Source organism: Hypanus sabinus, chromosome 17 (assembly GCF_030144855.1).
Source record: "Hypanus sabinus isolate sHypSab1 chromosome 17, sHypSab1.hap1, whole genome shotgun sequence".
NCBI lineage: Eukaryota > Metazoa > Chordata > Chondrichthyes > Myliobatiformes > Dasyatidae > Hypanus > Hypanus sabinus.
Genome location: NC_082722.1, coordinates 52,110,295 through 52,136,704, shown reverse-complemented (window position 1 = coordinate 52,136,704; position 26,410 = coordinate 52,110,295). Strand labels below are relative to the sequence as shown.

The 26,410-nt window shown below is 41.8% G+C and overlaps 1 protein-coding gene across 1 annotated transcript in view; it reads right to left on the bottom strand.

The window, feature by feature from the left end:
- Nucleotides 1–26,410, bottom strand: part of LOC132406925 (B-cadherin-like) — a 53,844-nt gene that overhangs the window by 26,229 nt on the left and 1,205 nt on the right. Inside the window, exon 3 of the mRNA XM_059993058.1 lies at nucleotides 885–1,078. Coding sequence (XP_059849041.1) covers nucleotides 885–1,078 — 194 coding nt within the window. The remainder of the gene's footprint in view (nucleotides 1–884; nucleotides 1,079–26,410) is intronic.

The following is a 26,410-nucleotide window of genomic DNA, read 5'->3' as shown; positions in this document are numbered from 1 at the left end:
GCTATTATGAAGAAAGCATGACAGAGATTTTGCTTTCTTAGAAGTTTGTAAAGATCTGGCATGTCATCTAAAACTTTGACAAAGCTTCAACTGATGAGTGATGGAGAATATATTGACTGTTTGCATCACAACCAATGCCCTTGTACAGAAATGCCTACAAAAATTAGTGGATATGGCCCATTTCATCATGGGTAAAGCCCTCTCCACCACTAAGTACATCTACATGGAGCACTGTTGTTGGAAAGCAGCACCCATCATCAGGGACCCCCATCATCCAGGACATGTTCTCTTCTCACAGCTGCCATCAGGAAGGTGGTACAGAAACCTCAGGACCCACACCACCAGTTCTGGAGCAGTTATTGCCCTTCAACCATTAAGCTCTTGAACTGGGGGTAATTCCACTCACCCCATCAATGAGCTGTTCCCACTGAACTGAACCCACTTTCAAGTAGTCAGCATCTTATTTTCTCAATATTTATTGTATATTTATTATTTTTTTCCCCTCTGTCTTGGTATTTGCACAGTTTTTGCACATTAGTGATTGTCTGCTCTGTTGGGTGTGGTTTTTCAATAAGACTATTGTGTCTCTTCTATTTACTGTGATTGCCTACAAGAAGATGAATGTCAGGGTGGTATATGGCGATATTTTTGTACCCTGATAATAAATTTACTTTGAACTTTGAAATCATTCTACATTAAAAACCACGAATGCTGCATTTCACGATTTCACAACAACAATCATTCAAGCTGGAATGTTCCCATTCATCAATCATTTCATTAATTTATCGAACCCCATTAAAATAATTGTTTAACATTGCAATGCTTTGGCATTTACTTTGGTCATAACTATTCAACCATTCACTCCAAAATCTCTGATAAATTACCTTTACACCATTTATTAGGACAGTAACAGCTGTTTTCCATGTATCTTCTGCCTTGTTAAATGCAACGATGGTAAAGCTGGTTTGGTTTGTTGGTGGAATGTCACTAACAAGAACCCTTCCATCAGATTCCACGTCGAAAGAGGGATTATCTGTTTGGAATTCCAGGCCATTCTGTTCACTGCAATTGAAGTGAACTTCAAAAAGAAAAAGGAAAATAACACTTAAACAGATTATCATCTGAACACCATTCCTGACTGAATGTTTCTACAGAAGAAACACCTTCATGCAAACTACAGATGTTGAATTATAACAATGTACTTTGTGCTTGGATGTGACAGTCTTTTCACATCCTAACCACATGTCACAAGGGACAACGATTTACCTTCTGATCCCCCATATTTCACTGCGTGGCTCAATTCTCCCACAGCTTTCACTAGAAATAGTTCCACGTAGAAGTGATAGAAGTGACACTTTGCAACGTATTTCAGGATAATAGGAAACAGTGTCAGGAGGAGCAGTGCCTGGGCTGCAGGCCCGAGGTGTGGGAAGCAGTCAGCTGCAACAAGGGAGCACATACTCAATACAGGAGAAGATGGGCCTGGCCCGGCCTGCAACTCTGCATTAGTGCAGAATACCATGGGATAGTAAACATTTGTAACTCAAGTTTCAGGGACCAGTGACACAAATCACAGGCAACCCCTGTGAACCTTCACCTTTGCTTCCAGGCTGGTCTGAATTCATTCTCCTCAGCAACTGATAGGAAGGGAAGGAGAGGCTAATATTAGCAGCATGCTGGAACAGTGCATGGTGAACAAAATGGTGTAACTGGGTATTGGATTTGGCTCAGAACTCATTCGTTTAATAATACAACCACAGGATAAGTAACAGCAAAATAAGGCTATTTAATTCCTTGTGCCTGCTCCACCATTCAATACGATAATGGTTGTTCCTATCACCCCCATTCCCATCGACATCCAAAAAGTATCCATCTTTGTCATTGATACTGACTTTATTATTGTACTGAGATACAGTCAAAGTAGATACAGAAGATCTATTCTGTCCTTCCTGGTTCAGTCCTTTGCCACCTATGTCCATGCAACTTCTCATGTCCTTGATCTTCTCAGTAGCTTTCAACTCCCTGGCCCTGACTGCTTCATCTTCCCCATGGACGTTCAGTCCCTATATACATTTAACCCCAATCAGGAAGGCCTCAAAGCTCTGTGCTTCTTTCTGGACAAAAGAACCAACCACCACCACATTCCCTGTCTGAGAGAACTGGTCCTCACCCTGAACACTTTTTCCTTTGGCTCCTTCCACTTTCTTCAAACCTGAGGGCTATCCTTGGGCACACTCATGGGTCCCAGCTATGCCTGCCTCTTCATTGGTTACATAGAACACTCTATTTTGAAGCCTTGACCAGTATATTCCAACTCTTCCTCCACTATATTGACGACTGCATTGGTGCTGCTTCATGCACCCATACTGAGCTCATCAATTTCATCAACGTTTCCTCCAACTTCCATCCTGCCTTTAAATTCACTCGGTCTATTTCTGACACCTCCCTCCCTTTTCCCGCTCCCTCTGTCTCCATTTCTGGAAACAAACTGTCAACAGACCTCTTTTAAAAACCCGCGATTATCTCCACTATACCTCTTCCCACCCTATCTCCTGCAAACAATGCTATTCCCTTTTCTCAATTTCTTCTCCACTACCACATCAATTCCCGGCTCAAGGTTTTCCATTCCAGGACAGTAGGGGTGTCCTCCTCCTTTAAAGAATGGGGTTTCTCTCCCTCCACTATTAATTTTGCCCTCGCCCACATCTCCTCCATTTCCCAAACATCTGTGTTCACCCCATCTTCCCGTTGCCTGTGGTGGGGTTCCACTTGTCCATATCTACCACCCCATCAGCCTCCACATCCAACATATTATCCTCCGCAACTTACACCATTTCCAAATGAATCCCACCACTAAACATCTTTACCTCCCCTCCCCCCCAACAGGAATCAGCCCGTCTGTGATTCCTTTGTCCACTCATCCCTCCCCACTAATCTCCCTCATGGCACGTACCCCTGCAAGTGGCCTAATACCTACTCCTGCCCATTCACATCCTTCCTCACCTCAATTCAAGGTCCTAGGCTGTCCGTCCAGTTGAAACAATACTTCACCTGCAAATCTGCTGGGGTCATCCATCTCCCGATGTGGCCTATTAGTGAGACCCATCATAAACTGGGGGAACGAGCACCTCTGCCCTGTCCACCGTAAGTGGGACTTGTTGGTGGCCAAATATTTCAATTCTGATTCCCACTCCCTTTCCAACATGTTGGTCCACGGCCTCCTCTTGTACCAAGATGAGGCCAACCTCAGGGAGGGGCAACATGTTGTATTTTGTCTGGGTAGCCTCCAACTTGATGGCATGAATATCGATTTCTCCTTCCATTAAACAAATCTCTGCTCCCCTTCCTCTATTCCCCACTCTGACCTTATATCTCTTCTCCAAAGTTCTCTCCAAGGAGGGTGTGTTCTCACATACTTTGCTATTAGTACACAAAGGAATTCAAACTGTGCACAAATGGTTGTCACCCTCTACCTCGTTGGTATGTTAAGTATATTTCATGATCATACACCATCACATTTCCTTTTCCAGTTTCTCATATGAACGGTGTTGACAATGTGGAGTTTGTGATGATTTGTCTGCAGATTTTACAGCTGGCTTATTTATCCTGTTTTGATTCACTGTGTTAGATTCCAAAGAAGCAAAGAGCGTGGAATGCAAAAGAACTGCTTGTTCATTTAAAGCAAAATGGATTATTTTCCTTGGAATAGCTTCAGGCTTACTTTCACTTAAAAGTTCACTGCGCAAATGTTGTTGTCACTGGTTTTTCCATTGACCTTTTCCACCCACCTGGCTCTACCTATCAGCATCCAATTATCCTCTTTCCCCTACCCTCACTTTTTTTATTCTGGCAACTTCCACTTCCCTTCTCAGTCCTGAAAAAGGATCTTGGCCTGAAACGCCGACAGTTCATTCGTTTCCATGGATTCTGCCTGACCTGCTGCATACCTCCAGTGCTCTGTGTGTGTGTTGCTTTGGATTTCCAGCATCTGTGGGATCTTGTGTCTATGAAGGACCACGATGAGGTGGATTGTGAGATCAAGAGTGCATCTCTATCATGCAAGAATGCCTTTCAAGAGTCTTTTAACGGTGTGATAGCAGCTGTTTTTGGGGGGGGGGGGTGGCAAGTTTTTAAGATTTTGTATCTTCTAGCCAATGGAAGAGGGGAGAAGGGAGAATGAGAAGGGTAGGAGTGGTCTTTGATTACGCTGCTGCTTTCCTGAGGCAGTGGGAAGTATCGACAGAGACAATGTGGCTGGTTTTCATGATGGGCTGAGCTGTGTCCACAACTGCAATGACTTGTAGTCTTGGGCAGAGTGGTTGTCATTCCAACCTGTGATGCATCCTGGTAGGATGCTTCCTATGGTATATCTCTAACAACTGGTAAATGTCACAAACAAGAGAAAATCTGCAGGTGCTGGAAATCCGAGCAACACACACAAAATGCTGGAGGAACTCAGCAGGCCGGGCAGCATCTATGGAAAAAAGTACAGTTGATGTTTTGAGCTGAAACCCTTCAGCAGGACCAACAGGGCCATGCCAAATTTATTTAGCCCAGGGAGATATGCTTTCTTGGCCAGAGTGTTAATGTGATGGGACCAGGACAAGCCATGACCAAGATATTCAATCTCAATATGTCACTATATTCCATTCTCATGATTCACCCTTCCCTGAACTCCAACACCTTTCAATCTCTCAAACCTTAAAATCCAGTTTTTCTGTTTATTTTTCTGCCAAATTGAATGACCTCATTTTACCCCTTTTTATTCCATGTCCCTTAGTATCACCATTCTATCCCAATCATTTTCAGGGAAAGAGAGTCTCCAATTACCATTGGCAAAGGTTGGGAAAATATAGCCAGTGGTGTGCCAGCGACCTTCATGTTTTTCAGTTTATATACTTTATTTGAGCAAATGATGCCAAAGGAATGGTTGATGTATCATCATAAACTTGCTGTCTCAACCATCGAGGGCAGCAAGTGTGTGGGAACACCAGCCCACTTTCTCCCCACTATCACCACCAATCCTTCTTCACTGCTAAGTCCTGGAACTCCAAGCCCAATAACATTAGATCAAGATCAAGTCACTTTTATTATCATTTCAACCATAACTGCTGGTACAGGTCACAGTAAAAACGAAACAACATTCCTCCAGGACCATGGTGCTACATGAAACAATACAAAACTACACTAGACTAAGTGAAAAAAACACAAAACTACACTAGACTATGTGAATCAACTCAAAACTACACTAGACTAAGGGAAACAACACATTACATTACAAACAACTACATTAGACTTCGGACCTACATGGGACTATATAAAGTGCACAAAACAGTGCAAGAGAGTACAATGATGAATAAACAAGGTGATAGGCACAGTAAAGGGCAAGTTACAATATAATAACAAATGATGTAAATGTAAACAATGTAAGCAGAGTTTTAGCAGGAATTGAAAAAGAAATGAGCAAAAATTGCAAAGGGAGTGGTGTGTGTGTGTGTGTGTGTGTGTGTGTGTGTGTGTGTGTGTGTGTGGTTGGTGTCAGACTAGACTCTGGGAATTGAAGAGTCTGATGGCTTGGGGGAAGAAACTGTTACATAGTCTGGTTGTGAGAGCCCGAATGTTTCACTGTCTTTTGCCAGATGGCAGGAGGGAGAAGAGTTTGTGTGAGGGGTGCACGGGGTGCTTCATAATGCTGTTTGCTTTGCGGGTGCAGCGTGTGGTGTAAATCTCTGTAATGGCGGGAAGAGAGACCCCGATAATCCTTTCAGCTGACCTCACTATCCGTTGCAGGGTCTTGCAATCCGAACCAGGCATGATGCAGCTGCTCAGAATACAAACTTTGCTGGACCTTGCGGTGATGGCGCATCAGGGATCCCACTTTTTGAGGAGGGTGAGGCGTGCGAGGCTCCCCTACCCATTCTAACAACCTTCTACAGGCTGTCCTGACTGGCTGCATCACCGTGTGGTACAGAGACTGCAAGGCATCAGACCGCGATGCGACAGAGAGTAAAAGCTGCCAAGAGGATCACTGGGTTTTCCTAGGCCAAGGGCTCGAGGCATTGATGAGGTTCCCTACCACCATCCCACTACCATCAGGAAGAGGGTACAGAACCATCTTGAGTAGGATTGCCAGACTGAACACAACTCAAAGTGCACAGCACAGGTAAGCAGTAAACGGCACAGAAATCTGCTCATTGTCCTATTTGGTAACAGCTGCTTCCCTCAGGCCGCGAGGCTAACGAATACCATGCCACCACTGAGGTCTCGTCATTAGGACAGTGAGCTCTTTAATGCACAGCTCACATGTGCTGTGTACCACATATACTTTGAATTATTACAGTACTGTGCAACCATCTTACATACACAGTATATATATTGCTAGGGCTTTTGCACAACAGTGTATATTACGTCTTTCCAGTTACCAAATAACACTTAATACTGCTGAGCAAATACAAAGCTAAGTCCTTTTATTTCTGTTTTCCAGTCACCTCTATTTTAACCAATATACAGTATTGTCCACAGTCTTGGGCACCAGCTGTATACTTGCACCTAAGACTTTTGAACAGTACTGCATTTGAGGTAATATTTTGTTTTATGCGCTGTGTGTGATACACATTTTGTAGGTGTAGCATGGTCCAGTGGAATATTATTTCATTTGGTTGAAGACAGTCAGATGACAATAAACTTAAACTTGAACAAATGCTAACCTTGTCAGTGATGATCACCTCCAATAAGGAAACAATTTAGTTTGCTTTCAAGATAAACGCAAACCTGAAATAAAACCAAAGTGCTGGAAAAACTCAGCAAATTTGGGAGCACTGGTGCAGAAACAGCAAATATTTCAGCTTGCTGACTTTATCACCAGAACTGTTAGGGTAATTGTTAATTTTTTTTTTTGCCAGGCCTGCTGACCACTTTGAGCATTTTTGTTTTCATTTAAAAGTATATAAATAGAAAGAAGTTGGTGCTCTACCCCTTCACAAGCTCCACCACTCCAATACACAAATTATCCAGAGATGGCAGTGAAAAACATAAAGTTGCTTACCACATCCCTAGTCAGAAAGCACTACAACTGCTACATTCAAGTACAGTTTTGTTTCTGTTGTGAGCAGTCAGCTATTGTTCTGTCCCCAAACTGTGATTTAGTGTTTTTTTTCCCCACGAGTGTGGGAGCTAGCACGAACAGGAAGAGTGGCTAGCAGCTATCGTGTGAGCTCTGCGTTCCCAGCTTTGCATGAGTTTTTGGAGAGAAGGCATATGGAAATGCCTATTTCCACCTGGCAGAAGATGCCCTTAACCCTGTAGCAGCTGGTAAATCAGTTTCCATACATCCCACCGGTGTTCTAGGTATATGGGATGTCCACAAATTGAGTGCAACTCAGGGAGGACCTGTACTTACATTCTGAATGACCCACTGAAGTTTGTCTTTAATGTAAGTGGCAGATCGGCTTAAGAAACAGAGCATAAAGGAAGACAAAAACAGGATTTGTTTTCTAAACAAACAGGTTACAACATTAAGAACCACTTCAAAATGAGAAAATGTGATACACCTAGTCTTTGCAAACCAAACTAGGTTTTGGTATACTTATCTTTTTTTGCAGCGAATGGGAGGAGAGATTGAATAAACAAGGTTAAATTACTTAAAAGGTGGTTTTCAAGAGGTAGAGTGAAGAGGAAATGTTACAGGTGGACTGAGAAATAGCGAAGTATCTTTTTTATCAATATAAATATTGTACATGAATAAATTTAAAAGATGGCAATGCATGATTTTAAAAAGATAAAACAATAACTTCCACAAAATTATTACCCTGGAACCTATATTTATTATTACTAAGATAAATCAAAGAAACTATGGAAAGACCATAACTCCTAACTTTATGAACACTGATTTTTGAAATCTTACTTCATTCATTTTGAGGAGGTGACTCTTAAAGACAGGAGTGCAAAATGATGCACAAACTGTAATTCTCCCAGGGTGGGCTCTGGATTCTTCAGGAGTTCACTACATACACTGACGGGGTCTATCAAGGGGTGATAATTCTAACTCTAATAGTATGAAGCTCATAATTTCACACACTGATGTCAAAATTCCCCAATGTGTTTTATTTACTCAACAATACTCAAATACATCACAATGCACTTTCTCCTCAAAGGCAAGTTCTTGAACTCCAGGAACAAGTAGAATCTCAGTTCCATTTGGTGACTCAACAATAATTGAACAGAAACACCAGGATGAGATTGATCATATATTGCTGCAGCTCTGTCTCTTGCTATGATCATTTGATCTCCATGAACCGTCCAATAAAACAAAGTTGTTGGAAAACCTACCATTATTAATTGTAGATTGAAAACCGAACTTTCACTATCAATACCAGGCAGTTTATGGGGAAATCCAGAAAGAACACCACACTCACCACACTGACAACAAACACCTGTCAAATCAATTTTTCCATGTTGGAAACCAATTTTATTTGTCATTATTTCCATTATTTTCTTGCTAAAACAGAGTAAATGTTTTATTCTCCTGCACTTTTGCACTATAAGCTTTCTTTGCTACATGCAAACTTCTATTGCTTCACTCACTTTAACTGTACTCAGAGGAAGTGGTGGTGTGCCTTAAAGAATGACCTTTGCTGCTCCGCTGACAGAAGCAGTTGCCCAGATTTCTCTGTCCCTCTTTGATGCAAACCATAGGACCCTATAGCTCCAAGGGTAGTCATAGCCGGAGGGTGGTAGTGGGGATGACCGAGGGAGGCCACGTAGGACCCTAGTAAAATGGGCACTGATCCTTCATGTGGAAGAGTCAACCTTCGGGGCCCCTCAGCTATGTTCTGTACTTCGTCCCTCAACAGTTTGTGTAGCCCACAAGAACAATTCACTTAAAGGAGCAGAGCTGAATTTATATTACAACTTCCTGAAGTAATCTTTTTGATCTCAGTCACCATCTGGAAGGGCATAAGTTGGGATTCATATATGTTCAAATTGTGCTAACAGTTACAACCCTCTCCAATCAACATTAACCAGCTCCTCCCTCATGCCTCTGTAAATCCCTTTACCCAACTGTAATACTGATGCACTTGACTTTCTCGTCTCCCTCTCAAACTGCAGGGTGAATTCTATCATTATGATCACTGTCTCCCCAGTGTTCCATTATCTTAAGCTCCCTGATCATATCTAGTTTATTATACCACACCCTATCCAAAATTGCCTTTCAACTTGTGGGTTAAACCGCAAAATGATGCAAAAAAATCTTGAAGACATTCTACTGGTGTTCTCTGTTCTACGTTCTCTGTTGAGATCCAGCTTCAACCTGATTTTCCCAATCTACCCGTATACTGAAATATCCCATCACGATTGCAACATTGCCTTCTTTCACATGCTTTTTCTATCGCCCATTGGAACTTGTATCCCACATCCTGGCTTTCGTTCAGATGCCTGTAACTGCCATCAGGGTCTTTTTACCCCTTCAGTTCCTTAGCTCTACCAACAATGATCTTGTGATCCTATGTCACCTCTTTGTGGATTTGATTTCATTTTTTTACCAACGGAGTCACCTCACCTCTCCCCCGCCTGCCTACCTGCCCTTTGGACACAAGGTGTATCCTTGGATGCTAAGCTCCCAGTTATGGTCTTCTTTCAGCCACGACTCATTGATGCCCACAACATCATACCTGCCAATCTCTAACTGTGCTACAAGATCATCTATGTTATTCCATATATTGCGTGCATTCTGTCCTGTATTTGTCACCCTTTTCAATTTTACCTCCATGCTACACTTTAGCTCATTCCACTGACTGCAAATTTACTCTGTCATCTGCCTGTCCTTCCACAGAGGCTCACTACACAATGCATCAACGTGTCTGTCAACTGCCTGTCCTTCCACAGAGGCTCACTACACAATGCATCAATGTGTCTGTCAACTGCCTGTCCTTCCACAGAGGCTCACTACACAATGCATCAACGTGTCTGTCAACTGCCTGTCCTTCCACAGAGGCTCACTACACAATGCATCAACGTGTCTGTCAACTGCCTGTCCTTCCACAGAGGCTCACTACACAATGCATCAACGTGTCTGTCAACTGCCTGTCCTTCCACAGAGGCTCACTACACAATGCATCAACGTGTCTGTCAACTGCCCCATCCTCAGCCCTGTCACTCCACTTCCAATAACCATATAACCATCACAGCATGGAAACAGGCCATCTCGGCCCTCCTAGTCCGGGCCGAACTCTTAATCTCACCTAGTCCCACCTACCCACACTCAGCCCATAACCCTCCATTCCTTTCCTGTCCATATACCTATCCAATTTTACCCTAAATGACACAACTGAACTGGCCTCTACAACTTCTACCAATACTGTGAGCTTTTGGAAAAGCATAAGACCATTGGACAGAATTAGGCCATTAATCCTGCTCTACCATTCCATCATGGCTGATTTATTATCCCTCTCAAATCCATTCTCCCGTCTTCTCCCTTATCTTTGACACCCCTTTTAATCATGAATTTATCAAACCTCTGCTTTAAATATACCCAGTATCTTGGCCTCCACAGCCATCGATGGGAATGAATTCCACAGATTCACCACCATACAGTCTGATTTGTGATAGTCAGCATGACTTGTGAGGGGCAGGTAGTGCCTCACGAGCCTGATCAAACTTTTTTTTGGAAGAGACAAAACAAGTTGATGAAGGTAGAGCAGTGGATGTGGTGGCATTCATTTTAGTAAGGTGTTTGGCAGGTTCCCCGTGTCAGAAAGTTAAAGAGGCATGGGATCCAGGGAAACTTGGCTGTGTGCATTCTGAATTAGCTTTCCTACAGAGGCAGAGGGTGGTCCTGTATTCTCCCTAAATGTCCATGACTTATGGCATTCTGCAGTGAATTCTTCTGGGAGCCCCGCTCTTCTGATGTATTTTATAAATGACTTAAATGAGAAAGTGGAATGGTGAGTCAGCAAGTTTGCAGATGACACAAAGTATAAAAGGTTGTCATAGGTTACAACAGGACATTGATAGGATGCAGAGCTGGGCTGAGAAATGTCAGATGGAATTCAATCAGGAAGAGTGTAAAATTATCCACTTTGGAAGCGCGAACTGGAAGGCCGAGTCCCAGGTTAAAGCAGGATTCTTAGCAATATTGATGAATAGATGGATTTTGGTGTCCGGATAAGATTTCCCAGGAGGCTGTCTGGATTACAGAGCATGCCTTATGAGGAAAAGTTGAGTAAGTCAGGGCTTTTCTCTTTGGAATGAAGGATAACACCAGGTGAATCGATAGAGTGGTACAAGATGATAAGGGGTGCAGATAGAGTGGATAGCCAGTGCCTATCTTTCACAGGGTGGCAATGGTTAATATGAGAGGGCAAAATTTTAAGGTAATTGGAGGAAAGTACTGTGGAGAAGTGAGAGTGGTCTGTGTGAAAGCTTTTCTATTACCTTTGAAGGCCATACTACACCTGCCTTGGCCATTATTGCCGCAGATTCACCATCCTATGGCTACAGAAATTCCTCCTCATCTCTGTTCTAAAGGGACAACCCTCTATGTGAGGCTGTGTGCTCTAGTTCTAGAACTCCCCCGCTGCAAGAAACACCCTCTCCAAATCCACTCTATCCAGGCCTTTCAATATTCGGTAGGTTTCAATGAGATCCCCCTCTCTTTCTTCTAAACTCCAATGAATACAGATCCAGAGCCAGCAAACGCTCCTCGTGCATTAACCCTTTCATTCCCAGAATTATTTTTGTGAACCTCCTCAGGGTCCTCTCCAATGCCAGCACATCATTTCCTAGATAAGGAGCCCAAAACTGCTCACAACATCCCTTGCAGTCTGACCAAAGCCTCAGCATCACATCCCTGCTCTTATATTCTAGTCCACTTGAAATGAATGCTAACATTGCATTTGCCTTCCTCACCATCAACTCCTCCTGAAAGTTAACCTTTAGGGAATCAAAGTATGCATGCAGAATGCAACCCTGAGATTCGCCTTCTCAAAGACAGCCATGAAACAAAAAAAAGCACCATGGAGCCCATTCAAAGAAAGTATTAAATACACAACATGCTTTTTAAAAAAATAACAAAACTTGCAAAAGGCAAAAAAGTGAGCAAAAGACACACAGAATATTAAACATCAAACCACAGAGTCCCTGAAACTGTGGAGGAATGTTCAGTTTAGTTTAGTGCCATGTCGTTCATTGACAATCAAAATTGCACAAAGTAGCAATTTTAAAAGGAATAACCAGAAACATTGACCGCAGGCTGCAGACCCACAGTAAAAAACACACACAATAGCGATTTAAAAAAGGAATAACCAGAAACACATAACATGAACTGCAGAGTCCTCTAAAATGAGCCCAATCCACAAACCACGCCGACTAGACCCAGACTAGTGAGACCAGTCAAACACGGAGAGAGAGACTGACCAAATGCAGGCAGATGGCGCTAAACACCCACTCGCCTTCTGCTCTCATCAGCGTTGATTTTAATCTTGCTCACCACTCTAGTCAGCGAGAAATGGAGTCAATCATAGGTTGTGCTCTGTCTCCACTCCAAACCTCAACAAACTCCCTCGGAGACAGCAAAGCGCCAGAACCCTCATTAGGCTCAAAAAATTAATCACAGATTTCAGTCGCACACAGCTGAGTAGAAGGATCATATTTGAAGAAGTAAGAGAAATTGTTTTGTGAACTGTCTGAAGAATGTTGCTGTGGATGCGTTGTTCTCTGGCACCATTTTCAGTAGATTGTCAACATCCTGCACAAGGACTCCCACATTCCTTTGCACCTCTGATTTCTGAATTTTCTCCCTGTTTAGAAAACAGTCTATGCCTTTATTCCTTCCACCGAAGTGCATGACCCTACACTTCCCTACACTATATTCAATCTGCCACTTCTTTTCCCATTCTCATTATCTGTCTAAGTTCTTCTGCAAACTCTCTGCTTCCTCAGCACTATGTGCCACACCACTGATCCTTGTATTCTCTACAAATTTGGCCACAAAGCCATCAATTCCGTCATCCAAATCATTGACATAAGCAGTCACTGACATCTACAGAATACCACTAGACATTGGCAGCCATACAGAAAAGGCTGCCTTTTTTCCCACACTTTGGCTCCTGCCAGTCAACCAATCTTCTACCTATGCCCATATCTTTACTATCATACCATGGGCTCTTATTTAGCAGCTGTGTGCAGCACCTTATCAAGGGCCTTTGTAAAATCCAAGAAGACAACATCCATCAAAGAATTTTAGCAGATTTGTCAGGCAAGGTTTCTCCTGAAGGAAGCCATAGTAATTTAGGCCTAATTTATCATGCACCTGAAATCTCATCCTTAATTATGGACTCCAACAACTTCCTGACATTGAAGTCAGGCTAACTGGCCTATAATTTCCTTTCTTTAGCCTCCCTTCCTTCTTAAAGAGTGAACTGAATTTATTTTAAAGGGATTGGAGCAATGATTCATGTAACTGGTTCCTACAATGCAGGCTTGTGATACAGGTTGTAACTGAATGTAAAAGAATAGAGTTTAAAACAATGAATAAGGGATGACCCATTAATACCTAAATATCTAAATAATACCTAAATAATTCTTAGTGGACTTGACTGGGGTGGGGGGGGGGGGGGGAGAAATAATTCTCCTGTAAGAAGAGTCCAAAACTAGACTCAGAGAAATCTGGCACTAGAGGAATCATGTGGAGTAGAAGAGAAATGTACTCACTGAAAGAGAAAGTGTTTGGAATTTTCTACCCAGGGGACTGCATTCATTGATTGACTGTATTTGAGGAACTGAAGCACTAAAGTTAGTGCTAGAAGACAATGTTGAAGTAAGAGATCACCCAGTAACTTTTTCAAAACTGGAATCTGAATGGCCTCCACCTCTCTTGTACATGCACCATTCTATTCAATGCCCAAAGGGTTGCAGTCCCACACAATGTGTGGAACAAAGAGCACCAAGGAGATAGTTGTGAAAATCATTTGCTCAAGGATTTTCACTTCCTGATGTCAGGTGCAGCAATATTTGATTATCATAGCTCAATACCATATGCTTGCTTCAACTCTTTCTTAAACTGTTCCAGCACCACCTACTATTCCAGACAATGTTATACCATTAATGTATCAAGGTCAGAACGCTGGCATTTCTGTGTGAACTGTTCTGAATTATAACTATTCTAATAAGATGCTTGACACTATCTCAATGATCAAGTGCAGAGGCAAAGGTGAGGCCCTTCAACGTTTGAGTTTATACAAGGAGAGTAGCTGAGCCTCACTTCCAGGTTCATTGCTGCTTTGAACATGGTGCTACCGAACATGGTGTTACCAAACAAGTGCAACAGCTCAAAAGGCTCGAAATTTGACTAAAGCATTACTAATAACACCTCTTCTGAAATAAACTGTCTGCTAAAGTTCTGACGGTACAAGTACCCGCCGGTCTCCAAAATTAGCTAAGTAAGTATACAATGTGGTTAAGAGCACAATTTACTCCTAGGCAGGAATGTAGAAACGTCAGCAGTCAGCAACAACTATCAGAATGGACACTGCTCATGTTATGGCCACTGGAGGAAGCCACCAAAAGATAGATCCCTGGCACGGGATCAATGAATCAGAGGTACTCTGTATGACTTGGGAGGCCCAAGGATTCTTCTTAAGGTTCAGAAAGCACTCTGGCTTTCCCAGTATGCTGGACAACTTAATTTTAAAAACCTTCTATTCATTGGAGTTGAAGTGAAAAGGAATTGGGTGCTCAAAAGATTCAACACATACCCTTTGATATACCACCACTTACCCTTCAAAATCACTTCCTTCCTCAAATTGTCAGAAGCTACTCATCAAACTACTGGGTTCTCCCGATAGCAGCTGGATGTCATCATTAATGGTCAGTGACTCTCTTGGCTTCAAAATAATAATTTCGAGATCAGGTCGCATTGACATGATTAGCGTCCCCATCCTATTTCAGCTCTGTGGCGACCCCTCACCAAAAACTTCTCTGTCAGGTGTGGGTGAGACAAAGGGAAAGTAATGCTGCTTTGCTACTGACCAGATGGAAAGAGATGCGGAGCAAGTGAATTCTCCACTATAGGGCATCCATGCTAGGTATCTCTGCCACCACAGGGTGGGGGGAAAGAAGGTGAGAAACAGGTGTACATGCACATGTACGTACATAGCAAGTTGTGTATCAGAATCAGGCTTAATGTTTCCAGTATACGCCATGGAATTGTTAACTTAGTGGCAGCAGTAGTGATAACAGAGGAAAAGATGCTAAATTACAATAAATATATATATATACAGTATAGCAAAAAATATGCTAAAAGAGAACAATAAAAATGTGACACCCACAAAATGCTGGTGGAACACAACAGGTCAGGCAGCATCTATAGGAAGAAGCACTGTCGAGGTTTCAGGCCGAGACCCTTCGTCAGGGCTAACTGAAAGGAAAGATAGTAAGAGATTTGAAAGTAGGAGGGGAAGCGGAAAATATGAAATGATAGGAGAAGACCGGAGGGGGTGGGGTGAAGCTAAGAGCTGGAAAGGTGATTGGCAAAAGCGATACAGAACTGGAGAAGGGAAAGGATCATGGGACAGGAGGCCTCGGGAGAAAGAAAGTGGGAGGAGAGCACCAGAGGGAGATGGAGAACAGGCAGGGTGATGGGCAGAGAGAGAGAAAAAAAAGAGCAGGGGAAAAAAAAAACTAAATATGTCAGGGATGTGGCAAGAAGAGGAAGGGGGGCATTAACAGATGTTAGAGAAGTCAATGTTCGTGCCAACAGGTTGGAGACTACGCAGACAGTATATTAAGGTGTTGTTCCTCCAACCTGAGTGTGGCTTCATCTTGACAGTAGAGGAGGCCATGGATAGACATGTTCATGGGTTCAATATCTATTTAGAAATTGGATGGCAGAGGGGGAGAAACTGTTCCTGAGTCACTGAGTGTGTGTCTTCAGGCTTCTGTACCTCCTTTCTGATGGTAGCAATGAGAAGAGGGCATGTCCTGGTATTGGGGGTCCTTAATAATGGCCACTGCCTTTCTGAGGCACCACTCCTTGAAGATGTCTTGGATACTATGGAGGCTAGTACCCAAGATGAAGCTGACTGATTTTATAACTTTCTGTAGCTTCTTTCAATCCTGTGCAATGGACCCCCATACCAGACGGTGATGGAGCCAGTCAAAATGCTCTCCACGGTACTTCTGTAGAAGTTTGAGTGTTTTAGGTGAGAAACCAAATCTCTCGAAACTCCTGATGAAATATAGCCACTGTCTTGGCTTATTTATAGCTGCATTGATATAGAAACATAGAAAACCTACAGCAAACTACAGGCCCTTCAGCCCACAAAGCTGTGCCGAACATGTCCATACCTGAGAAATTACCTAGGGTTACCCATTGCCCTCTAATTTTCTGAGCTCCATATACCTGTCCAGGAGTCTCTTAAAAGACCCTATTGTATCCACCTCCACCACCGTTGCTAACAGCCTATTCCACACATTCACCACTCTCTGCATTAAAAAAAACTTACCCCTGATATCTCCTCTGTACCTACTTCCAAGCACCTTAAAACTGTGCCCTCTCATGCTAGCCATTTCAGCCCTGAGAAAAAGCCTCTGACTACCCACATGATCAATGCCTCTCATCATCTTATATACCTCTATCAGGTCACTATATGTTGGGACCAGGTTAGTTACTCAAAGATCCTGACACCCAGGAACTTGAAATTGCTCACTCTCTCCACTTCTGATTCCTCTATGAAGATTGGTTCGTGTTCCCTTGTCTGACTAAAGTCCACAATCAGCTCTTTGGACTTACTGATGTTGAGTGAAAGGTTGTTGCTGTGACACCACAAAACTAGCTGGTATATCTTTCTGCTGTATGCCCTCTTGTCTCCGTCGGAGATTCTGCTAACAATGGATGTATCATCAGTAAATTTATAGATGACATTTGAGCTATGCCTAGCCACAGTGTCATGGGTAGAGCAATGGGCTAAGCACACGTCCCTGTAAGCGAGGAGGAGATACTATTACCAATCCACACAGATCGTGATCTTCCAGTTAGGAAGTTGAGGATCCAGTTGTGGAGGGAGATACAGAGGCCCAGGTTCTGTAGCCTATCAATCAGGACTGTGGGAATGATGGTGCTAAACGCTGAGCTATAGTCAACAAACAGCATACTGCCATACTTGTGTTGTCCAGGTGATCTAAGACCGTGTGAAGAGCCGTTGAAATTGCATCTGCTGTAGACAAGTCGTAGTGAGTCTAGGTTCTTGGTGAGGCCATGACCAATCTATCAAAGCACTTCAGTACTGTAGATGTGAGTGCTACTGGATGATAGTCCTTAAGGCAGCTCACACTACTCTTCTTGGGCACTAGTTTGAATACTGCCCTTTTGAAGCAGGTGGGAACTCCTGACTGTAGCAGTGAGAGGTTGAAATGTCCCTGAATACACCCACCAGTTAGTTGGCACAGGTTTTCAAAGTCTTACCATGTACTTTGCAAGGGTTCACCCTCCTGCAAGAGAGCCTGACACTGGCCTCCGAGACAGAGATCACAGGGTCACCAGGTACAGCAAGGATCTTCACATCTGCAGTTACATTCTCCCTTTCAAAGCGGGCATAAATGGCGTTGAGTTCATCTCTAGAGAAGCATTGCTGCCATTCATGGTGTTGGGTTTCACTTTGTAGCAAGTAATGTCCTGCAAACCCTACCAGAGTTGGCATGCATCCAACCTCGCTCAGAATAGTTTTTTTGCTCTTGAAATAGCCCTCAGCAAATCCAACCTGGTTTTCTTAGTAAAGACCTGGGTCGCCAGACTTAAATGCCACAGATCTAACCCTCAGCAAGTGATGAACCTCCTGGTTCATCTACTGCTTTTAGCTTGGGAATGTACAGCAAGTTTTCGTAGGCACACACTCATCCACACAGGTTTCAGTGAAGTCAGTAACAACTGCGGAATACTCATCAGGATTTGATGATGAATCCCTGAATGCAGAAAAGTAGGGTGCAGTGGCTATTTTTCCACTGGTAAATTGAACTATTTTCAACTCTTAAAATGTGGTGAGAGATGTCAGCTGGAAAAGCTATCACGGTGAATTCAAAGGAATCAACATTCACCATACATACACAATTACAAACATTTTCTTTAATTTAAAACTTTCCCCTTTCTTGGCACAGCCATAAAAGTTATTAAACTTCAGAGAAACAGAAAGACAAAGCACTGAAGTTATCTTGCCTCGCCCTCTTTACAACTCCCGAAACTGGTTTCTCAGCCTGGGGCTTTTCTGTTTACACAGCATCACATTCCAGCCCAGGCACGCCCAGGTTTAGAAGAACATGTTGCAAAGGCGTCAAATTTATGAGCTCATCCACAATCCTCAAAACCAACCAAAGGTCATTCAACTGATAAGACACAAAATGCTGGAGGAACTCAACAGGTCAGGCAGCATCTATGGAGGTGAATGAACAGTGGCATTTCAAGCCGAGACCTTTTGTCAGGTCTGCAAACCAAGGCACAAGACACCAGAGTAGAAAGTGGGAGGAGGGGAAAGAGGACGGCTAGAAGGTGATAGATGAACCCAGGCAGTGAGGAAAGATAGAGGGCTGGAGAGGAAGGAATCTGATAGGAGAGGAGGGTGGGCCATAGGAGGAAGGGGAGGAGAGGACCCAGGGGGAGGTGATAGGCAGGTGAGAAGAAGAGGACAAAGTGGAGAATAGAAGAAGAGAGCAGGGGGAGAGGAGTTTTTAACCAAAAGGAAAAATTGATATTCATGCCCTCAGGTTGGAGGCTACCTACATGGAATGCAAGGCCTTGTTCCTCCACCCTGAGGGTGGCCTCATCTTGGCACAAGAGGAGACTATGGACTGACATGTCAGAATGGGAATGGGAATTGGAATCAGAATTAAAATGTTTGGCCACTGGGAAGCTCTGCTTTTGGTGGATAGAGTGTGGGGGCTCAACAAGGCAGTCTCCCAATTTACAACGGGTCTCACCAGTGTAGAAGAGGCTGCACTGAGAGCACCGAACACAACAGACGACCCAGCAGATTTGCAGGTGAAGAGTTGCCTCTCCTGGAAAGATTGTTTGGGAGCCCCAAATGGAGGTGTAGGGGAAAGTGTGGCACTCAGGTCACTAACAGGGATAAGTGCCAGGAGGGAGATTAGTGGGGAGGGATGGGTGGACAAAGGAATCTCGTGGAAAGCGGAGGGAGGGGTAGAAGTAAAGATACATTTAGTGGTAGGATCCCTTTGGGGGTGGCAGAAGTTGTGTTAGATGTGGAAGCTCGTGGGGTTGTAAGTAAAGGCAAGTGGAACTCTATCACTGTTATGGCAGTGTGTGTAGTTATCCAGTCAGCAACTGCTCTGACCTAAATTGTCTAGTAGGGAGTGAGTGATTTCAGTCTATTCCAGTCATTATCCATATGGGGGTTAGGGGAACGACAACTGGACAGGAGTTCATGATTTCTGCAATACTTGAGTTGTCAGTGTTTTATCCAGAGGGACATAGGAACATTAGTAGCCAAGCAATGTAGACATTGAAAATGCTGTTAGTCAACCTTTACTTCCTAGTCTGTTAGTTCACGTTTCCTCATAGTGAAGGCATAGAATTTGACATGAAGTGACTCTAAACACAGAACAATGCAATTTTCTGGGGATTTTGGTTTGATTGGTTTGACACAAGCAGTTACTATTGCTCTCCCCCCCACCCCCGTTTCAATCTTTTTTCCCTGTCAAGAGAAATCAACTGTCTGGGACTGTAATGCGATAACCTTTATGTCAGAGCAGTCTCTTTGCCTTCAAATTGACATATTTGCATGAATGATGAGTAATCCACATTGATCTAGAGTCCTGTTGAGACAGGCTCTAAAAAATGAATAAAATGGAACTTTCCAAGATGTGAAGCCAAATTTGCCTTTTCACACGGAACTTTCTTTCTGCTTTCCCCCACACATTTTCACATAGATAAGCAGATGCACTAATCTAGCATTTTATGCATTTAAGGGTATTAACATTTCTGGAAAAGAGGAGACTATTTAATTTTTTTTAATAAACAAGATTAAGCGATATCCAAACTATTAAAATAAAACCTCTTCTTCAATTTTTGTCTTTTTCATGACTTGTTAACTCTGGATTTCTTTAGTTCTACAAAATGGTCAATGGGTTCCATTTAGAAGTGTGAGCAGAGCTAGCACTAGACACATTTACTGAAAAAAAATAACTCAGTCTTTTATTGGGTAGCAGTATTGAATGATGCAATGGTAAACTTGGATCCTTTGTACTAATGCATTCAGTGGATCCGGGCAACCAATTTCAAAACCAAATGGGTTGAGAGTGGGAATATAGTCATAGAAAAGTGCGGCAAAGAAACAGGCCTTTGGCCCATCCAGTCCATGCTGAACCATTTAAACTGTTCAGTCCCATCAACCTCCACCAGGACAATAGCCCTCGATGCCCTTCCCATCCCTGTACCTATCCAAGCTTCTCTTGAATGCTGAAATTGAAATCAAATCCACTACTTGTGCTGGCAGCTTGTCTCATAGTCTCACTCCTCTCTGAGTGAAGAAGTTTCCTTTCATGTTCTCCTTAAGCCTTTCACCATTAGTCAATAACCTCCAGCTGTAGTTTCAACCAACTTCAGTGGAAAAACGCAAACACGAGGAAATCTACAGATGCTGGAAATTCAAGCAACACACACAAAATGCTGGTAGAATGCAGCAGGCCAGGCAGCATCTATAGGAAGAAGAGCAGTCGACGTTTTGGGTCGAGACCCTTTGACAGGACTGACGGAAAAAAGAGATAGTAAGAGATTTGAAAGTGGGAGGGGGAGGGGAAGACTCAAAAAGAAAGGAGAAGACCGTAGGGGGAGGGGTGAAGCTAAGAGCTGGAAAGTTGATTGGCAAAAGGGACACACAAAATGTCTATCCATGGCCTCCTCTACTGTCAAGATGAAGCCACACTCAGGTTGGAGGAACGACACCTTATATTCTGTCTGGGTAGCTTCCAACCTGATAGCATGAACATTGATTTCTCTAACTTCCGTTAATGCCCCTCCTCTCCTTCTTAACCCACCCCTATTTATTTATTTGTTTGTTTGTTTGTTTTATATATTTTTTCCCTCTCTTTCCCTCTCACGATAACTCCTTGCCTGTTCTCCATCTTCCTCTGGTGCTCCCCTCTCCTTTTCTTCCAAGACCTTCCGTCCTATGATCCTCCCCCTTTTGCCAAACAACTTCCCAGCTCTAGGCTTCATCCCTCCCCCTCCTGTCTTCTCCTATCATTTTGGGTCTCCCCCTCTCAAATCTCTTACTATCTCTTTTTTCCATTAGTCCTGACAAAGGGTCTCAACCCGAAACGTCAACTGTACTTCTCCCTATAGATGCTGCCTGGCTGCATTTTGTGTGTGCTGCTTCAGTGGAAAAAGCCTGCTTGCATTTATCCTATATATACTCCTCATAATTTTGCATACCTCTATGAAATCTCCCCTCAGTCTTCTATATTCTATGGAATAAAGTTCTAGCCTATTCAGTCTTTCCTTATTACTCAGGTCCTCCAATCCCAGCAACTTTGTTGTCAGTTTCCTCTGTACTCTTTCAACTTTATTTATAACTTTCCCGTAGGTAGGCAACCAAAAATGCAACTCAATGTTGTGGGAAACTGGATCCAAGGAGGAAGATTTTAATTATAATATTTATTATAGAATATACAATAAGTCCATTAAGACAATTCTTCATATTACTGAAATATATTAATAAATATGAAAAGCACTGACTTTTAGCTGCATTTAAATGTAACCAAAATTCCTTGCTTTAGTGACCAATTATTCAGCAACAAATATTTAATTTAACTTTGCTTGTCTGATGAATAAAGATGTAACTTCTGGGTGTAATCTTCTGGTTTAACCAAAATGGCAAAACAATCGCAGCAGCCAAATGTTTTTGCTTCTACTTAGACATAAGGAGCGGTAGAGCAATGTAATTAAAACGGATGTACTCCCTTTCTTTTAATTTATTCAAAATACTTACATCAAAATAACAATTATAATGGTGGTATGGTACTGAGAGTGCAGCTGCCTTAGGGCTCAGAGATTATTGGATTTTGACCTGTAGTACTATCTTAAAACTGTTTCTATAATCTAAAGTGGGTGTAAGTTCATGACATGCAATTAAGTAGGCTGGAGAAATAGAAGCTCATCCATAGCCACAAAGTGATATTTGATTGCAGGATACATTGTCTACTTGCTTTAACAATTATCCAATGCATTAGTGGAAGCATTGTGCTGCCCTTGACAATGAAAAGTGTGTAAACTCATTTGGGGGAAAATAAACCAACCCATTTCTCCTAAATGAAATAATTCACAATCGTCAGACATGGAAACTGGGGGTCGGTGCAATTAAGCCCTTCAGTTATATGGTTCAAATATTCTTCAAAGGGAATTTTTCTGAAGAGGTCTATCTTTTCAAGTCATATAGAATGAGTGTGTTCAAACAGCATCTTGGGATTATTCTGGTTTAGTGGGGTTCAGCCTGGGATACTACAACTGGCTTCATGCCCCAGATATAGGGGTGGAAACCAGCTGGGCTCCCCACTTCTGATCTCTACAGAGTAACTAACATCTATTGGAAAAGAATGACTGAATTTTGTCATAGGAAAATACTTGATTTCCTACAATGGGTAACCAGCCAATAATGAGGCTGCCATCCAAATTCCTAAATGGACGTTGAAGCTTTGGACACTACCTCACTTTTTTAAATTTACAGTATTTTTGTTTTTGCACAGTTTTATACCTATTCAATATACATTTTATTTTCTCTCTCTTTGCTAGATTATATATTGCATTGAACTGCTGCTGCTAAACTAACACATTTCACGTCACGTGCCGGTGATAATAAACCTGATTCTGATTCTGAGGTGTGAAGAACTTCTACTTGGGCAGCAAAGTAAACAAAGCACAATTCCAATCAGAAAGCGAGGAAAACGGACAGGTGAGTACAAAGAAGTAATGTGAAAGAATTATCTCAAAAGAGAACTTTCTAATTTGGGGTTAACAATATTACTGAGTGTCAACAATATACAACTTTCTCTCTTCTGGTGGTACTAACCACAATCCAGGAATAAGGAGAGGTCAGTCCAGCTGTTTTTTTTCTTTAATTGTGATTCAGACACCAGCAGTTTAGGTATGGCCAGTCACTGGCAGTATTCTATGCAAAATGACACAATGCTTCGAACAGACACAGGGTTAAGGCAACTACCATAATACTATCACAAAGGTTATCTAAAATTTATTGCAAATACATGTTTTTTTTTAAATCATGGCCACTTGGTAAATCAAGGCCACCTTCTCATCTGTTTTCAAAATGTGTTGCTCGCTAACTAGTAAATAAAACACTTCATGTGGTTTCCTGGAATTACTGATTTTTAAATTACTCCACCCAATTCACCAGCATCCCAAATCTAATCTCAGTCCAGTAAGTGTGACCATTGTAGACAAGAGTATAATTACAATTTAACCATTCTTTAGTGAATTGTAAGATAATTTAAACAAAAAACAGGGTGCCCTATTCCCCTGAAGTAGAGAGGGTCCTTACATTTGGGTTAAAACGTGATAGTCTACTCCATTGCATTGAAAAGTCAATTACCAAAAGAAACAAGCCATAAACAAAAAAAAACTCTAATTTCCATGGTCTGAAAAAAAACAGCTTACTTTAGAAGGCATTTGCTTCAACAGATAAGCATTTATTTTTCATTCTGAGGAGGAAGCACAGTGCAGTAAAACTTGGCTCAGGTAACGAATGGAGTGAGTGCAGTTTGGTGCTTAAAATTAAAGGTTTACTGAAATATTATTTTCCTGGAGTAGAGACCTTTAAATAGACAATCCAATCACAATCCAAAATAAAATGGAGACACAGTCCAAATAAAAACAAAACACTCAGCACATTGATTCAACTTGACATTTCAGCAACGAGGGCCTGAAGAATGACAATAAACTATCTTGAATCTTGAACTGGTTTACTTTGGGTTGGAAAACTGCGGGATGCAATTAAACCAAAAAAACAGTAGGAATATTTTTGACAAATAAACAATGGGAATTATTCTTTTTTCCCCATAAGTTTAGAGTACTCCTGGTGGGAACAGCCTATAGATTGTCAAGTGAATTTAAACAGATTTTTTTGAAGTTATGGTTGATCGTTATTTAATTAGAACTGGGTCAGTTAAATAAATTGTAAATAATTATTCAAAAAATCTACAAGCAGATTTGGCAATCAATGCTGAAAGTAAAATAATACTCATATTTGCTAAGAATTGACTTGTTAAACCAAAGTCACCACTGCTCATTAAAAGATTGAGTGCTGTAAAACACATTTCACTTCACTCCATATACAGCTTTAACTGTTTGTGTAGAGCATTTGAAATGCAAATTGCAGGCAGTGCATCATGTTACATCCTAGAATAAATTATGCTTAAAAGTGAACGTTGTTTTTAAACACCCCTCCCTGATGAATAAACAAATTCTCAAACTAAAATATGCTGATAACATATAGTGAGTCAGGCAGCATCTATGGAAAGTGAATAAGTTAATATTTCAGATCAAACTGCAAACTGCACTTTTTAAACTGCAAACCTTACTTCTGATGAAGTGTTTATAACCTGCTTCCCTTTCCACAGATGTAACAAATAATTTCCAGTATTTTCTATTTTTATTTCAGATTTCTATCATCTTCAGATTTTTTAAAATATTTAATATCTCAAATCAGCTCGTTAAAAAAGTTCAGCCAATATGTACAAATATGATAAGAAAACAAATTTTTCAACAAAACCTGTCCACCGTTCCATGTAAGTCAAGGTTTTTTTATTTACATTTCCCATTCTGTTCCTTATTTCCTTATCTCTTGGTTCTCCATTCAAAATTAACTTTAAGTATTGGCAGCAGCCCAGGAAGAAACCATCCCTGGAATTAATTTTCAGTCACATCTTTCCCTTTTTCACTGTTCTAAAGCTTTTCTTCATTCTTCAAACAAAAACAACTTTGTTCTACCAACCTTCCAATAGTTCCCTACAACATCGATCAAAATCAAAGTTTATATTATACCAAGTTAACTGCACTTACACCTACAGTACAATGTGACAATTCAGTCAGTCTACTTTGCACCTACTTCTCCGAAAGTGTTTTAAGGTTTTATTTAGGCTAAATTAATGCTTTTGTATTTTACAGTTTCTAGTTTGAGCAAGTCCTTTTCTCAGGTCTTCAAAGTGAGGTGTGGTTTTACAAAAAGCCCAGTACTCAAACGCACTGTGATTTTGTTTAAATAGATGCGAATGAGTTCACAACAGGAATAATGGGGGGGGGGGGCTCTTTTATTCTCTTAATCAAGGGAATTACAAAATGTATTGGGCTGAGAATAAAGACAAAAAGTAAAACAAGCCCCAATCCAAATATCTATGGTTGTAGATTATATTACGTAACTGTGGCTGAACTGCTGGAAGGTGTCAGAGAAAGGAACACGGTATCAATGCCCTCACTAATAGACAAGTATGTGTCATAACAATGACGCATCAGTTTTGTTCAGCCATTCACCGATATTGGGGTGATTGGAAGAAACAAGGATGCGAAGAAGTTTCAATATTCGGTGCTAAATTTCAATAAGTGAACACATGAATGAATCACGAGGAAATCTGCAGATGCTGGAAATTCAAACAACAACACACACAAAATGCTGGTGGAACACAGCAGGCCAGCCAGCATCTATAGGGAGGAGGGCTGTCGACGTTTCGGGCCGAGACCCTTCGTCAGGACATGAGTAAATCACCACTTGCCCCATTAAAATCAGTCCATTCTGAGAATCAAACAATTGTTACAGTACAGGACATGGCCATCCGGCCGGTCTCTGCAAGGTTAGTATCCATCAGCCTACTGCTACAAGGATTTTTCCTGTTGCTTTTTACGTTACTCTTACACATCCTACTCAAAGTGAAGTATTAATATAACGACAAATAGGTTGTGGAGGTGGAGCTGGGGTGGTGGAGGAAAGTGATCAGCACTAGTTTGTGGATATTATTGAATTTTCCGGCAATTAAACCTCATTGCTCACAAGAAATAAACCCTTGACAATGAAACACTTCATTCATCCCTTTGTAATACCATTCAGGACTACGTACAATGGGTCTTTCAAACAAATCCATGGAGTCTCAGTAAACTTCAGTGACACCCTGCTACAGAGGGAACTGCGCCTATAGGGAAAATCTTTGCATTTGTAATTACGTAAAGTGAAAGCACAAACTGAACTGTTGCTGCATAACATGTTTCGTGACTGATGTGGCATCGTTTTTAACCAATACAAAGTTGCTGGCAATCCCAACAATACAAACTATACAATCTCCTCTCTGAAGGTTTCAGGCACTTTGACAAACCAAATCACAACAATGGGATTATTTCCACAAG